At 40.7% G+C, this 17184-nt stretch overlaps 2 protein-coding genes across 2 annotated transcripts; one reads left to right on the forward strand and one right to left on the reverse strand.

Moving 5' to 3' along the window:
* Nucleotides 1-1060: 1060 nt before the first annotated feature.
* On the reverse strand, nucleotides 1061-9124 carry GET1 (guided entry of tail-anchored proteins factor 1). The gene is made up of 5 exons (XM_054208697.1): nucleotides 8934-9124; nucleotides 6715-6880; nucleotides 5288-5355; nucleotides 4329-4443; nucleotides 1061-2728 (listed from the first exon to the last, which is right to left on the reverse strand). Exons 1-5 carry the CDS (start codon nucleotides 9021-9023, stop codon nucleotides 2655-2657), a joined length of 513 nt encoding a protein of 170 aa, XP_054064672.1. The 5' UTR covers nucleotides 9024-9124; the 3' UTR covers nucleotides 1061-2654.
* Nucleotides 9125-9220: 96 nt separating this feature from the next.
* On the forward strand, nucleotides 9221-16782 carry HMGN1 (high mobility group nucleosome binding domain 1). Its single transcript, XM_054208712.1, has 6 exons — nucleotides 9221-9447; nucleotides 9852-9884; nucleotides 9980-10009; nucleotides 10120-10170; nucleotides 13196-13327; nucleotides 15884-16782. The coding sequence occupies exons 1-6, from the start codon at nucleotides 9433-9435 to the stop codon at nucleotides 15929-15931; spliced, it is 309 nt and encodes a 102-aa protein (XP_054064687.1). The 5' UTR covers nucleotides 9221-9432; the 3' UTR covers nucleotides 15932-16782.
* Nucleotides 16783-17184: the final 402 nt, after the last annotated feature.

A 17184-nucleotide genomic window follows, 5' to 3' on the forward strand; every position in this document is an offset into this window, starting at 1 on the left:
AGAAAATAATTTTTTAATTTTCTTCACTCCTGAAATGGCTTCCAGAATTCACACATAATAAAAATAATTTGCTATTACATTGTTTTCACTAGCATTATAAAGCTCTAAAGCTTCATTCTTTTCCAGTGTTAGAACTTATCAAAGCAGTTTGCCTGGTAACTTCCACAGCTGACATCCAAAGATGAATGCGCAAGAGTAAACTATTGTTTTGGAGAAATCAGGCATATCCAGTTCTCAAAAAGCCTTTAAAAATCCTGTGTTTAAGGTTATGTAAGCGAGGGTAGGAGGATTATGTTTTGTTCCTCATAGTAATTCATTAAACGTTTGCTAAAATGTGAAGTTAGGGAAAATTACATGTATTCTATTAATTTTAAAAGGCAGTAGCACCTAAAAAAAAATCATACCGCAAAAGCTTTTAAAGGCAATTAAGACATTTAGATCTGAACCTATGTGCAGCATATTTCCTTTCAAAATTTCCAAGGTTTTTCCTGAAGTGGCACTTAAAATTGATTTTGTGCAGTCAAAAGAGGTGTTTCTCCTCTGTGAACTATTAATACTTCCACAATGCCTTTACTGCTGCGCCAAAGTTAAGAGCAAACACGCGTACATAATCCAACACTCCTCTTTGTACTCGCTAGGTGACCAAAAGCCTTTTTGCCTTTACTCACCAAATGTTTGACTAGAGCAGCAAACAAACTGCGGGTTTGATGACCCCACGCTAAGGGCGGATGAACAGCAAATGCCACTGTGAAGATTTTCAATGATGCTGCTTTTCTTGACTTCGCTGTGTTAAACTCCCTAACAAGCTGAGCAGAAATAGCATTAGCCACATCTTCAGATTCAGAAATATGTCAATGTCATAGTGAAATAATCTGTCCCAAATACTTTTAAAAAGATATAATAAAAAAAATAAATAGGCCTGTTGAATCCAGCAGTATTTCCTTATGCAAGAACATGGTGGGGGTGTTGTTGGTTTGGGGTTTTTTGGGGTTTTTTTTTGTTGTTTTTTTTTTTTTAGGAAAACTAATTAACATTGAAAAATGAAGTAGAAAACCTGAGATGGGTTGAAAAGCTTTATTTTGTTAACAAAAACATGATTATGCATAACATTCAGTCACGGCATTTTTTTCTTGATGATAATGCATCCACTTTCATGTTGGCTAAATGGAACACTTAATATAAAAGCAATTTTTTTTTAAATTAACATTAAAAAAAACCCCAACATTTCATACATATATACACACAATGTATCATGACCTTCTAAAGGCAGTGCTAACTATGGAGGGGCCCTAGTCCCTTCTTTCATTCCTGCAGGAAGGCAAAGGACCTGAGATAACATAACAAATACATCCCACTGTACAGAGTGGGAAGCAGAACCAGAATCGCCAAAGCCCAGCAGAAGAGGGAAAGGTGTCCCCTACAGCTTTGTTCAGGCTCAGGTCAAAAAAAGAGCTGATGTGGAACAAGAACTTTATAAACCCACTCATTTGCTTTATGGGGCAGCAATGACAGGGTTGCAGATATCACTGTAGCATGGAAAATAATCTAACTGTCACTGGTCTACAGGCACGGTACTAGGAAGAATTCTGTCCGCTTTTAAATTCAAAATACTGTGCCTGTTTCCTGTACTTAAATACAGCAAGAAGGATTTAGGCCAAAACAGAAAATTGTTTTCCCTCTTCTTCCTGCTTGCTACCGTTCTGTTACTATTTCAGACATTTAAATCACTAATTTGCCTTTTTACATTTACACAGCTGTTTTGGGCTATCCTGGACTGTCATTAATGTATGCTAAAGCCCTAGGAATGTTGTCCTCTGAAGGAACAGCACTGTCTTCTACTTCCTCTTTCTTAATGTGGAGCTTGAGAAGGATGGCCAGACCTTTCCTCCCAAAACATGGAAGGAAATAGTTTCAGTGATCCTCATTCAGTTTGTGAAGCAGAGAAAATATCAAGGAAGGAAAGGCCAGTTATCAATAAAAGCAGGAAAAAAAAATCAAGTGTTCAATGAATTTTAAAAGTCAGGGAAGAAAAAGTATCCAGCCATCCTTTATTTGGCAATCGAGTGAGTCTCTTAAGAGATAAAAGGTTCATTCTGCATATATATCAATAATGCATTTTCTAAGACAGCCCAAGAATATACCAATTCTAGTGTAAAAAAATAATAAGGAAGAAACAAATTCTCTTTAAGCCAAACAAAACACCTACCTCTGTCCTCTAGAACCACTTGTCACCAAATATAATCCCACCTTCGGGTGAGACTTCCATATTATACAGCAAAGAAACAGCAAAGCTCACAAAAATTCCTAATGCCAGTGCATTTCCAACTTAAAAACGCAAATCCAGCACTTTTAGATTTTGGTGACTATGCCTTGCGGTTCTGCCATGAATCGGTGTTCATACTTGTCAAAATAGACACAAAATAAAGTTCTGAAACAGCAATGCTATTCTTTGAAAACTGACCACCAAACTGAAATACAAATGAAGGAAAAATAATATAAATCAAAAGGAATACTGACTGATATCCAAATGAAGTAACAAATATTATCTCGGACCTAGTCTCATGGAAGACAACTGTTCCTTTTTTTGTTTTTATTTGTTTAAAACAGTGATAACAAAAATGTATTTGAGGACTCCACGGATGACTGGGATTCCTTCAGCTGAAAGGGTGTAGCATGATAGCTACAACTTTATTACAAACCACAAGCCAACACGTAATTCCAACACCACCTGAAAGAGATATAAAACATGATTTAAGTCATTGCATCAATAACCCTGAAGCACACAAGCATCTGAAAACAATTTTATGAGGTGAACAGGAACAAAACGTCTTCCTTTTTATATACAAATGTCTCTCTTCAAGGGATGGCAGCTAGTCCTGCGAAACCATGCTGGTCCTGGGAAAACCTGAAGACTGTCTGGGGAAAACAGTACCAAATAACACAAATATGAGACAAAATGTGGTATATACAACTCTCAGCTAAAAACATTTGCTATGTATCTAGCAGAAAATGTCTAAGGTGCTGACGTTAAAGGCTTGGCATGTAACAGAATACTTTACTAGAACCTAAACTCAAGATTTGAGAGAGGTAAAAAGTAAACTTCTGAAATTTAAATCTATCTTTTTAAAAGTATTAAATCCATACTTCTCTCCCCCTGCTCCCCATACAGTTATATAGAAAAACGCTACAGGGACTGTTGCTTGCTGCTGACACATATGCCTTGCGCTGCTTTTTTAAAGCATCCCATCCTTCCAACTAGCAGCACAGAAATTTGCATTGGTATGATGGAATAGACTGTAATACACAGCACATCCATATTGCAGACTACATAGAATCATACTACCTAGTATCACAGAACACATAGCTGTTCATAGCACACACATGAAGAAACGACCTCTTTGGTGATTTTTAGACATTTTTGTGTTTACCACCTAGAATTCAAAGGCGATCTCCACAGTAAAGTGATTATCAGCCAAGACAAAAAAGGAGATTTGAAGGCAGACATGGATGTGAACGTTTTTAAATCCCTTCAAATCCTGTTTAAATAAATGTCTTCCAAGGACTATTCCCCCACCCTGCACAGAAGCAGACTCTTCTCTTGTCCAGTAAGCATGCTGGATAAAAATCATTCCCTATACAGTGATTAAAGATACAACAACATATGATTCCAACAACATATTTTGGAATTCCTTCTAAGGCAGTTGGGACTTACAAGCCTAACATGAAGATTCACCAGCAGCATTTTAGCTTGATGAATTTCCACACATTATCCTGTCATTCTGCCTGCCTACTTATCTCGTTAGCATAGAGCCAGCACACTTTTCACTCAGAAATAGTTATCTACAAGCTATGATGTCCTTCTGATCATTAATTCATTAAACTACCTAAAAGAAAAGGATTCAAGTAAAAATGCAACAGAAGTCCAATGGGAAAATGGGTGGGAACAGACAAGGCAAAATACCAAGAGAAAGTATACCTAAATCACTCTGGAGTTACACTACTATGAAACCCCAGCAGTTTGTAAGAAACACATGTAACTGATATGGACCTATGAAGCATTTGCCCATTTTTAAACCCATTTCTACTATTTTAGTGGGCTCCTTAATATAAAAGTATTCCTGACCTGAAATCTTCTCCAGGATCTATTCCATACTGAGATAAATCTGCGCTGTTTGAGAAGAAATAAAAATGAAACTCCTCTCTGTGCTAAAGGAGTTAGAAGAAACATACAGAAGCAGCGCTTTTAAGCCATGTATGCTCCTCATCGCAACACTGTTAGCATCTGCATGGGCTCGGGAAATGTATTTTTTCCACTGTAGAGTGCTTACCTGCCACCCCCGTAGGAAAGGCTACCAGGCGCTCCAGCGGAGCAAGCCATTTGCTTGGAAGCACTGTAACTGGCTCAGAATAGTACTTCCAAATCAGAGAGATCATCAACGCCGCCTAGAATTGGAATTTTTATTAGCTTGGATAATAACACACCAAAGTACATTTCCGCCGCTATTTTGAAGGAGTAAATCATAAATTCTAATTAAAGAAAATAGTTTCTTTGTTATTTTACATTGTTCTTAAACAAGTTCAAAAATATTTTTAAACTTAGTATAACCTCAACTTTATACACAATATTAAGAGGTAGCAGGGAGAAATGGAAAATACTGCTTTCTTTTGAGACCCTGGCTCAAGTCTAGTATACACAAACATATTAACAGTAACTGTTAAATTCTGATGACTGCTTTTAGACATAATCCTTGTTCGCTATGAATCCAACTAGCTTTAACATTACCCTAAAGATATCTGCAGGTTGACCACTGTCATCCTTTGGCATTAAGTCTGAACTACAGAGACAACGTGATGGGGCACCGTGGTGAAATGTGTGGCAGCTGTAAGTGGAGATTTGCATCCTCATCAAAAGCATATTTTGTTTTCAAAAACATAGGCAAAAATCTATTTACAGGTATCAGAACTTTCCTGGGTCCAGTGTCATACGTAAATGAAAAAAAACCACTTAGTGATGACAGAGCTAAGACAAACTCCTATCTTTTCATCTCCAAACCAGAAATACAGAGCTAAAACAAAACTCAAAACTCCTTCCATCCACAACTACCAGACCTTATCAGCAACACCTCTCCCTTCTGTTTCAAGAAACTCTTTCAGTTTGGCATGCACTGTATCACTGGAATGTCAAACACCTGCATGACTAATCATCAGCCAACTGATGCATGACAGAATTCTAACACTACTGAGGATTTGGTTAGTAATTTGTATTTATAATAAAATATTTACTTACTTGTAAGATGTAGAATACAATATTTATAACCCACTTTATTTTGGCTAATTGGGCAGTTCGTGCTTTCACTGTTGAAAGAAAAAAAAAATTACTCTGCATTATTTATAATAGAGAATGATACTTACATAAAACTAGTAATTTATTAATATTTCACTCTTCAAATCAGGACTTTACACTGTTTTAAAAATCTCTTTCCAAATGACTTATAGCTATATTCAAAGCTAGGGACGTATCACACTGTAGTTTCTTATTAACGCTACTATGAAAAGTTGCAAAACACTGATATTCTAGACAGAGAAATGTCACACACAAACAAGAACACTATTCCCAAATGCAAACAGTTGCTGTGGTTACAAATTTAAGAACCTGCTTCAGATGAAGCATAAAGTAAATTTTTCCCTTTCCTAAAAGGGGCTTTAGCAGATGCACTTTTTGCCCTATTTCATTCAGGAACACAGTTAAGACTATTCCTTCACTGAATAAATTTTCGTCAGGTTCAGTTTTAAAAACTCCTCTTGCCTATTGTTCTGCTCTTACTGTAGCTCAGACCAATATAAAGAAGCCCAGTGAAGACAGCACATCTTCAAACATAACGGTGGCTTAAAGTTCTCTAAAACAACATTGTTGGTTGCTAAGTGAACTACTCAAATCTAGTTTTACTGAACTTATTTGGTTAAGAATAATACTACTAAAAGCAATACAATACTGCCAGTTGTAAATATAGTCCTCTTTCCAAGCAAGGAGCCTATAAACATCCATCCATTCTGCACAGGGGAGGCAGATAAAGCAAGTTTTCTCCTACCCTGTTAAGATCAGTTAGTGAGTTTGAGTAAAGACAAGAGCAAAGGCTCTGGTGCCAAAGGTTTACGTGTACTTTCTACCATGAGATGATGGATTATACGAATATAAAATCCTAATTGAGACAAAACACTACAGCTTTATCACAAAATCTGCTGCATAAGGTCAGACAGAATTGCAAAAGGACAGGAAAGTCTCATCTGGTTACCTTATAGATCAACGCTGTCTCCCTAGCATTCTGTAGTACACCAAATAAAAAGCCCCAACCAAGCAAAGCATCCTTTTGCAGTGAAGATACGCAGCCTTACTGTGTTACTTCTTTTGTTAATGGCAAAGAACCTCCTCGACTTATTCAAAATATGAGTCAGTGATGAGCATCGCTGAGAAAAAGTAAATAATTACACAGTGAAGTCCCTTATAAGTGTATGCAGAACTATGCACAATTGAAAGACAAGAGCAAGGTCTACAGAAAAATTAAAGGAAAAAAAAGAAAGAAAAAAAGAAGGGAACACTGGAAACAGGTAAGAGGGGAAGGGAAAAAGTTGAAGGATAAGTATACTTAAAATTGAAAACTTTCTTGGAAAAATGTTTTTCAGAAACTAGAAAAGGGAGTAAACATTGCACTCTACCATGAGTTTTAAGCTTGTCAGTCATTTTGTTAATTTTTCTTTCCAGACGGGCATATCTAGCAAACTCATCCATCATACTAATGGTTGAGAGTTCTTGTTTCATGTTCTGAATTTCAGCTCTCATTTGGGACTCCTGCTCTGCATCCTTTTGTAACAATCTGGATATCTAAAAAGTAAAGAAAGAGTATCAGTTATTTATCCAGAGTTCCACCGATTTTCTTTAATATGTATAAAGTATGATATCGTGTTTGTTACATACTCAAAAGCCTCTCATGAAAAAAGCACCTTTTATCAAGTCACCGAAAAACCTTGGCTTAACATCTGCAACACATTCAAAAAGCCAAAGAATTTTTACTTTCTTGTTCTGACTGAGAAGCAAATCAAAAAGGGCTGAAAATTGTTCCTGTAGAGCACCGATTCTCAACCTTTCTACTATGGTTAACTGCCTTTTCCTTCTCTATTTCTGCCTTCATCTCCTCATCTCCCCACTCTTGATGACGCTGCCTTCTAAGACCTTTCAAACCTCCCAGGCCCTGCCTGCCACTGCATCCTGATCTGAACTGCTGTCCTCCCTCCTCGCAATTCTCATCACCCACTGCTTGGATGACAAGCACCTGATACGTGCAGGAGAGGAAGGACCGGGAAGCACTCCTTTTCCACCACTTCTCTTTCCAGCTCCAGCAATGCCCCTTACTCGTTCATCGTTCCCATTTCCAGCTTCAGCAGCCTCAGCAAGGGCCTAAACTCATTAACATGGAAACTTTATTCACTGAAGCCCGGTTTTAGACTTTGACAATAATGCATGGCTCACCAACCAGGAATCACTCCTCTAGATTACAGATTGCCTAGTCCAGGCTGTTAGAAACACAGGAATTGCTGTACAGCCAAGAGATGTGATCCATCCAGTGCAGTATCTTACCACTGCCTCAAAACCAGAAACACAAATTTGCATTTGTTATTTTTCTTACATGTGTTTAAATGTGGTTTTCTTATAACATCTTATTGGTTTCTTGGCTAAAATTATTTCCTACTGACAGAAACGTAAAAGTGTAATCACATGTCGTGTTAGCAAACGCTTTCTCCCCTTTTACTTTCCCACTTTCTTTTCATGAGGCACCACCTGCTTGCTGGTTCATGTACTCCTTTTACCTTTGAAATGAAAATACAAAAAGCATAAAATCTTTTTCTTGCTGTTCCTTAGCAAATCTTTGTAGCTTCCTCAAGACACATGTAATTTTTTCCCCACATATGACGTTCTCAGTACTGTACTCAATGAGAATATTACACTACTTTCTGTCACAAACCACAGCAGAAAGTTGAGTGGAGGTTTTCATTAGTCATCTCACAGTAACACCGTGTTCAGCTTCCTAAATTGCTAAGAGCAATTTACCTTTTAAAGGATTTTTATCCATTAGCAAACAGTGCTCACTGATCTGTGTGAGCGTGAAGTTATTTACGTGAAAGCGCAGAACGGTAGGTATTTTAGCATGCTTGCTCACACGTAAGCTTCTTTGTCAGCCACAGAGTTTATCAGTCCGTAATTCTGTTATCCACGCTTCCACAGAAACGCTTGAGATCAGGCCATGGGGCATCCTGACCAGTGACTGCGACTGAAGGTTTCCTCCTATGACACCGAACTCCTGGATCCCCGTATCCCCCCCATCTCCCTTCTCAGCAAGGGACACGTCCCTCTGCCGAAGGCGGGGACGGCTGGGCAACGCTGCCCTTTGCATTCCCTGCAGTGCCCCGAGGGCTGCGGCCTCAGGGGTACCGTTGGAGGCACCGGTAACTCATTCCCCGTTACTTTGCTTTGAAGACGCTGCTTAACCGAGGCTACCGGAGCCACAGTGGCACCCTGTCACAGTGGCACCCTGTCACGGCCTGCGGTTTCACCACCGCCCAGCTCTTCCCAGTATCAGCCCCCTCCTCCCTCCTCAGGCGAGGCGCAGGGCCGGGCCGCGCTCCGCCTCACCTCACCCCTCAGCTGTCAGACGGAGGCGACGCCATGACATCGCCGTAACGCCCTGCCCCGCGGCCTCGCCCCTCCTCAGCCGCCCCTGCTTTGTCCGGCGGCGGGGCCCGGGCGGGCAGAGGCGAGGTCCCGCCCGCAGCCGGGGGGAAGGGGGGTGGGGATGGAGGCGGGCAGGCGAGGGGGGAGCCCGGCCGTGAGGTAACGGCCGCCGGCAGGGGGGCGGGGCGGGCACGGTGAGGCCACTTACGATGGAGGAGCAGGAGGGCAGGAGGATCTTGAGCGCGTTGCAGAGGAAGACAGAGCTCAGCACCAGCAGCCAGGCGCCGCTCTCCGCCATGCCGCACCCCTCCGAGGGCGGGCGGGCACGTCCGTCCCCCCCCACCTCCCCGGCCCCGGCACTAAAGCCCCTCCCGCCGAGCGGCGCTGTGAGAGGGGAAACGGGGACAGGTGCGGCCACGTGACGAGGGCTGGCCAATCGTGAGGCCCCGCCCCGCGCCGGGGCCGCCCCCGCGAGGGCGCCCCGGGGGCGGGTGGGGAGCGCCCCCCCCCCCGCCAATCCGGCTGGATCCTGTTGCGGTGCCGCTGGCGCTGCTGGGATGGATGGGGGGGGGCGGTTTCCCTGCGCGGCGAGGCTGGCTGGCAGTGGCCGGCCGTGAGGCACCCAGCAGCTGGGCGGGAGGAGCCGCCGCAGAAGCAGCAGCAGCACCGGGGGTCGCAGGCGGGAGGCGCCGCCGCGCAGCCTGGCCATGCCGAAGAGAAAGGTGAAGCGGGGCTCGAGGAGAGGAGCGGGGCCGCCCGCGGGTGAACCGCGGCCGCCGCACCGCAGGGAAGGACCAGGCGGGCTCGGAGGGAAGCGGACACTCCGCGGGCACAGCCGCGGCGCTGAGGGGGGCCGGCGCCTTCCCCTTAGCAGCCAGCCCCGCACCCCCCGACGGGGGGCCCCGCTGAGGGGAGGTGGGGGGGGTGGTGTCTGGAAGGTTCGGCGGGGGCTCGCCGGGGATCGAAATCCGAAAGCGGCGGCGGGAAGGCGCGGGTGGCGGGGGGGCGGCGGGGGCGCGGGCGGGCACATGATGACGACGACGACGCTCGCCCGCCCCCCCCTCCGCCCCCCCTTCCTCCCCCCGAGGCGCCTGCGCTGCCTGACGCGGCCCGTTTGTGTTGGCAGGTGGCGGTGGCGGACGGGGAGGCCGCTCAGGAGGTAGGTGACCGGGGGGCGGGGGTGGGCCCGGGAGGGGCGGGCGTCTCAGCCCGGTCGCTCACCCCGTTTCTGTTTTTTTTTTCCCCCGTCTGTAGCCGAAGAGGCGGTCGGCGCGGCTGTCGGCTGTGAGTAGGGGAGCGGGAGGGGGGGTGTCCTTGTGTGTGCGCGCCTCCCTGTGCCGAAGAGGGCCATTCCCGAGGGCTGAACGTCTGCCTGACTTGTTCTTTCTCCTCAGAAACCCGCTCCTGCCAAAGCAGAGCCGAAACCAAAAAAGTTAGCGGCAAAGGTGAGAGTGGCCGGGAAAGGGGGGGGGGGGGGGAGGAGGCAGTGGAGGTGCCCGGTGGCATCCCATGCACGGCCTCTGATTGGTTTTAATCATCTCCACCTGTTCCTTGTGGGAAGGCTTATTTAGCCAAAGTATCATTTTTGGATCCTTCTGCCGGTAGCTCTGTGTGCATTCCACCACCGTTTGGGTATATCCTCGCTAAAAACTCAAAAGTATCGCCTGGAACTGTGGGCACAGATTTGTGTTTGGTACTTGAATGTCGAAGCAACTGTATGTAGGATTGTATTTCATCACTAACAAAGAGGGATAAAATATGCTCACAACTTAAAGCAGTGTGTTAGGAAAAAAAACACTATTTGAATTATTTAGGTAGCCACTGAAAAAGATCTGAGTTTCCATTCATGCAGTCTAGCTTTCAGGTGTGTATGTGTAAGTAAGCTTGGTTTAGTATGATCTTTCTGTTTTTTAGTATAGCCTTCACTGTGATAATAACTGAAGTGCAAAATCTCTGTTCTTGGGAGATGTAAAAGAGGCTGTGTATCTGTTGGCTTGTTGGTGTATGTGTTTTTAAGTGTTCCTTTGTGATTATAAGCTTTTCTTTTTAATGCATGGATTAAGAGCAATTCAGATACACTAATATAGAGCTCTGCTTTGCAGACTTTTTGATGTTTTCATTTTATTAATCCTACTGAACAGTTACTTATCCCCTTCATTCCAATGGTTTGGATATCAGTGCATTCCCATTCTCGAGGTTGTAAGCCTAAATAATTTGGGGAATCTTTCCAATTTTACTTCAGTTCTGATTTTCTTTTTTTCCAGCATCTTTGTGGTGCATCTAATTCTTAATGCTGCTAGTTGATGCTAACTGATACGCATGATACTACTGACTTGCTGCCTATAACTAATTTAGTTCTAGGAAGAAATGTTTCCACAGTTTACATTCATGTAAACCAAGCCCATCACAAGCAATTGTTGTCTTAGAATATTAAGTAGAACATCTTGCATGAGGCCCCCATGGAATGCTGCTGTAACGTGAATATGTGAACAATCATTTTCTCTTTTTTTTAACCACTGTTACCATTGGCAATTCAAATAAATGTATAACTTGTTTTACGTTTGATCCTCTTTGTTCTGGAACGCATGCTGTCACTAAAATCTTTTGTCACTTGGAAGCTTTCTCATTGTTATTGTAAAAAATCTCTTTTGTTCTGATTGTGTTTTACTTCTCCATCTTCAGTACTTTCTCATTTTAGCTGTCTCTGGACTTTTTAAAACAGGTTGCAGAAATATTTCACTGTTACATACCAGTCAAATGATAGATATTTTTTGTTTGTTTTTTTTTTAAACTATTATCTTTTTTTCTGTATCAATATATCAAAAGTTGCTTTGCATCAACTTTGTAACTTTTAAAACCTTCTCTGGCAGTATTACTTGTAGTTGGGAGAAGTTTGCTCATTATGAGTAACTTGGTTTTTTTTAAATAAATATTAATGAAGAAAAATATTTTGACAATCAAAACACAGAAGTCTACATGTTCTAAAGTTGTCTGTTACCTGAATTTGTGTTACTGAGTTTAGCTTTTATAACTTTTTAAAAGGACTCATTTTTTCCCACTAGCATTTTCAACTGTTTTCTCTGTGCTTTTGAGGATTTAAAAAATTGTCTTTTCTAAAAAATAGCAAAGAATTTCTAAAGTTTTGTGGATGTTGATGATTTCATTACCTGACATAACATGCTTCAGCACTGAATTTTATTTTATTTTTTTAACCTTGCATCTCTTTTATGTGGAATGTAACACTGCATGTTTGTATCCACTGGTGTAAAACACTTAGAACTTTTGCTCAATAGTTGCAAGTGGTTGACAAAACTGTGTTTTCATGAAGACAGTATTTTATATGAGCGTTCATGTAAAATACGAAATGTATTCACGTAGCTATTAAAAAGTTGCGTGTGTGAAGTAAGGAGGTTGCATGGTTTTTATAAGGAAGAATGAATGCTTGGAGTGAAGATAGTATGGAATACTTCTGATCAAATGGTTTCTAATAGTGATCTGACTGGTAAACACATTTCTACAGTACTTAAAATACAGAAAAATGAGAGCTTTATTTCTTGGAGTGAATTTTAGGTCAGAGACAACAAATTAGGACACAATATGAAGAATATACTTATGAAATGCACACAATATTTCTAATGAGATTAGACACATTTTAAGGCATATCAGTGTACTGCTCCTCTGCTTAGAGGTATAAATGCATTACGTTCTCTTATCATTTATTCACATTCTACCTACCCAGAAAAAGTGTTACAGTTTGTCATTTATTGAACATTTTTGTTAGTATCATTAAGTAATGTTTGACGGATGATGTCAAAATCAGTGCATTTATGTAATTCTGAATTGATAGAATAAATTTGTAAGTAGGGGGATCAGCTGGAGGACAAGCAAACTTTAGCATTTGGTTGCTGTAAGGAATGCCTGGGAGGATGTACTACATATTCATATGAAAGTATCTCTTGAACAAATAGTTTTCCCCTGCCCATTTAACAGGAATCATTTGGGTACAGAGGATGTGACTGAAATACTAGCACAGGAGCACCGAAAATGTTACTTCTAGGTGATACGTTTATTTAGGTTGTTATTGAAATTCCCACCTATCAATAGAAGAGGAAAAAGACAGTTTGAAGTGTTTTGTATTTACAAAGTGGAAGGACTGCATTATTATTTTTTTTATGTGCCACAAGGTTAAATCATGTATTACAAATTTCTCTGTCTAGGCACTAGAATCTAGTTACCTTCTTATCCCAGTTTGATTCTCTCATTTTGAGACGCTATCTGAAACTGATTGTTTGCCTATATGTAATTTGGAAAACTTTTTTGGTAGTTGAACTATGTATTAGCTCATTGATTGTTGGTAGTAGCTCTTGCTGTTTATCAAGTCCACCTTGGGTTTTGTGTGGGTTTTATTATTTTATAAGTTTACCTAATATGTCATAGGAATTCGCTTACTGGAAATTTATTTCATTGTAGGATAAATCTGAGGACAAGAAAGCTCAATCAAAGGGGAAAAGGGGGCCTAAAGGAAAACAGACAGAAGAGACAAACCAAGAACAGACAAAGGACAACGTTCCTGCAGAAAATGGGGAAGCTAAAAGTGAGGAGGTAAAGTTGTCTGTATTCCTTGGGGCAAAGCAGCTAGATAACTTACTGTACCGGACTATCCAAATATCTATCAGAAACATAAGCAGTACTTATAATAGAATCTATTTCTGCCAAAAGAAGGATGTAGGCTATTGAAATGTTAGTAGATGTACCTGGAAAATTCTAGTTGCGCCGAAAAGAATTTCAGTGATGTGATAACAATCCCTGAAAATAAGGAAACAGGTGAGAATTTTACCAAAGTTCCGATACAGGATAATGTCCTTCAGAGAGGGGCTGTCTTCCCTGCGGGTAGGTCTTGGCAAAATAATACATATAGGGTGTACAGAAGCGATATTGCTCTGGGTGTCAGGGGGATGTGTCTGCCTTCGGAGGGTTTGGTTTGGGTTTTAGTCTGCTGTTACTGGAAGAGAGGTTCCTTCTTGCTGCAAAAGTTTTTTGACAAATGCAATACTAATTTTCATGGGACTGCAAACAGTTTTCACTGAAAACCCAAAGTTGAAATGACTTAACCAAAGCTGAGATGGCATTTATAGGAATCATAGTCTACCCCCTGGTAGAAGGGACAGGCTGGTGCAGGGATGGAAGAGAAAGTGCAAGAATTACTAACAGTTGTTGTTGCTGAAGAAGTGAAGGTACCAAATCAGTCTTGGCTGTAATACTGTGCTAAAATGGTTGTGTTGATGAAGTTTTTGGAGTCACTGATCATCCAGCTTAAAACATTCTCCACACCGTATTCTTTTTCTGGGATGTGGACATAATTAATTTTTAAATTTAGGACAAGATCTGTAGGGAGAAGCAGTGCCTCTTACTAGGGCAGGTGTGAACAACTGGATGAAACGCAAGTTTTCACGTGGTAGCAGGCCCAGAATTAATCTCAGGTTTCTGCAATATTGAATGCCTCACTCATTTTAATTAGTTCAGCGGAGTTTGCTGATCAGATAGTCAGATGATTTTTTAATTTAAATGTGATTCATGCTTCCTGTCTGGTTGTTGCATTCAAAAGTAATTTTTTTTGAGATAGAAAAAAAAGTCTGTCTGAATTCTATCACACTCATCTATCAGTGTGCAGGTAGATCTTCAAGTAGAGGAAAAGAGTATTTGGTTTTTAGGTAGATAATGGGTTTTTGTGGGTGAGGAAGATACAAGATACACTTCAGTGTACAAGACAACTTACTTTGGAGTAATGTTTTTTTCATTTGCAAGATTACAGTGTGATCTTTGTGAAAAAGTTGTGCTAGAACCAGGAATTCTTTAGTTGGCTTAACTTTCCAATCAGTTTCTTAACTTTTTATCGCATAATTTGGTCTTTTAATTTGTGCATGTAGTATTTCATCGATGGCAGTGAAAGTTAAGTTTGGCAATATTTCTCAGCTGGGTCTATTTAGTACACTAGTGCAGGGATGATGTAAATTCACGAGGAATGGATGATGACTGCTGTGGCACATCTTCATAATGGTCTCATGTTGGTCACGCCAGCCAAAATTGCGCGTTTAATGTCACACCTCAGTCTGGAAAAGGCAGAGGTATAGTCTGTCCTGTTGGACATTACTGTTTTCCATCATGACGGTAGCGTCAGGGATGCCTTTGTTAATCTATGATCTGGTGAAAGTGTAGTGAGGACTTCTGGTGACACTCGCTGAGACTTAATGCCTGCGAATGGAAATGGCATCCCTCCTTCAAAAGCTTCCCCCAGGTGGCGGTAAAGACTGAACGGGTGTTGGGGTTCCTGTTTGGGTACTGCTGAGATTAAACCATCTGTTCTGCTCGTGCTGCTGCAAAGCTTTGGAATAATTAAGGATATTTTTTATGTTAATACGTATGTTATTCCTTGTTATACGTATGTTCCTTGTTTTAACCTGCCTTGCAAATGCAGGGAGTTTTCCGATACAAGTGGAGTTGCGATTTTAATCAATTAAGTTTGTATGAACTTTTTCTGAAGTTGAGGTACAGCATATAGAGACTTGACTTGAAAAACAGTACAGCTCTGCTGCTACAGTTCAGTTTCACTGGATGTATTTTTACAAAATTATGTTTAATTTAATGCAGCACTGTGTTTCTAAGTCTTGGTTACTTTAAAACATGGTAAGATTTGAGAATATGTTAACAGTGTTGCGCTGAAATTTAAATGCATGAAGTACGTCTATAGTGTCTTTTCTAAACACCCTATATGCAGGGATTTTAACTTAGTAGGTTAAAAAGCTCCCTTTTCCTGTCGTAAAGTCAGTAGTCATTGAAATGGGCTTTGTTCTTAAAAAAAATGAATCTTTGCAGTGTGTACAGAGAAGGAACAACAGCAACATTCTGAAATTCATATGGATGCATCTGGGGAGATAGAAGCCTTTTCAAGACAGCTTGGTTTTAGTAGGTCATTATCCAAGAGAAATAAGCAGATCATGACACCAATTTATTAAGACTGTAAAGCATGGTGTGTAGAAACAAGTAATGGTTGTTCTGTATGTCAACTAAGTTGTGCATTAAAAATACTACAAACTAAGAGGCTGAGTCACTTAGAAACTTTCTGCATTGAAGTGTTCTGGTTTTGTCTCTCCTTTTCAGACCCCAGCATCTGATGCAGCAGTAGAGAAAGAAGCTAAGTCTGAGTAACATCTGGTACGAAGTCTTTAATTGGTGGTCCTTATACCTTTCTTCTTGTACAATTCAGAGGAATATTTTTTATCAACTATTTTGTAAATGCAAGTTTTTTAGTAGTTCTAGAAAACACATTTTTAAAAAGGAGAGAATCCCAACCCAACCCATTTTTTTACATATTTAGATAAGTGTAAATGCTTTTTTAAAGTGGTAAAATCATGTACTGGTTGTCTGTTTTCTATGAAACCAGAAATTAATGGCATGTTACATTAAGGAGAGGGCTTTGAAGCCTTGATTAGGCTTCACGTTCCATAGACTGTGAGGGACGGTTTTTTCTATCCTATTAAATGAAGCATAACACAGATCAGACTTTGGAATTCATAATGATATGTTGAGAATGTCTTAACATTTTTAGTTATTTATCTTTATCTATGGTTGTACCATCAGTAGAATTGCTTATCTAATAAAACTGCTCCCTAGTGTTGGATTTCTCGCTGGGTGATGTATATCTGTGACAAAGTTATTTTTGGTAGTTGCAGCTTTATTTTTTTCCAACAACTTTGTAGCTGTGATGCAAAAGATTGGAAGCTTTTATTATATCTTTAAATACTGACTTAAGCAAAAGTTTCTGCGTGGCAGATGTAACTTATTATGTCAGTATTTGAGATACTGGAACTTCACATCCAGTTTTAAAGGACAGCTTGTCTGCAGAGATCAAACGGAAAATATTTGAAATGGTCTTAGAGAAAAACCCAGAATTATAGTTTTTAGATTTAAAAAAATGTGTGAATAAAAACAATTGTAAAATTGTTTATAGTGTCTGTGATCACCAAACAAAAGCCAAATAAATCTTGATTTTGAAAGGATGTTTCTGTAGCTCCTGTATTGACTATGACAACTCACGATCACTCATGATCTAAGTGGTCTAGTTTCTGATTTTTAATCATGTTCTTAATATTGTTAAAAACGTACTTTTTTCAAGAAAATGGTGGTAATGCAGGGAGTAGCAAGTAGAACACTCTGGTTGCAGTCTTGATCAGGACTTCCCGTTTGAAAGCTGATAGCTTAGTACTGCTTCTGTTACCTTAAACAAAAAAAGTCAATACTTAGTAAACATCGGATGTTTTCATCTGTTCGGCATCTAAGAGTTTGCATATGCACTCGTGTGTAAATAACTGCTTTAAGGAAGATGCACAGAGCAATCCTCTTGAATGTTAACTGACCGGATGGTGTTGGCTGTTGTGTTGGAACCACACTGGAATTTCCCC

This window comes from Rissa tridactyla, chromosome 1 (genome assembly GCF_028500815.1).
Source record: "Rissa tridactyla isolate bRisTri1 chromosome 1, bRisTri1.patW.cur.20221130, whole genome shotgun sequence".
NCBI lineage: Eukaryota > Metazoa > Chordata > Aves > Charadriiformes > Laridae > Rissa > Rissa tridactyla.

Coding starts and splice junctions, on each gene's coding strand:
- GET1 (XM_054208697.1), bottom strand. CDS start 9,023: ATGGCGGAGAGCGGCGCCTGGCTGCTGGTGCTGAGCTCTGTCTTCCTC. Junction 6,881..8,933: donor TGCCCTCCTGCTCCTCCATC/GTAAGTGGCCTC, acceptor TTTACTTTTTAG/ATATCCAGATTGTTACAAAA. Junction 4,444..5,287: donor TTGTATTCTACATCTTACAA/GTAAGTAAATAT, acceptor TTCCAATTCTAG/GCGGCGTTGATGATCTCTCT.
- HMGN1 (XM_054208712.1), top strand. Junction 9,885..9,979: donor ACGGGGAGGCCGCTCAGGAG/GTAGGTGACCGG, acceptor CCCCGTCTGTAG/CCGAAGAGGCGGTCGGCGCG. Junction 10,010..10,119: donor GGTCGGCGCGGCTGTCGGCT/GTGAGTAGGGGA, acceptor CTTTCTCCTCAG/AAACCCGCTCCTGCCAAAGC.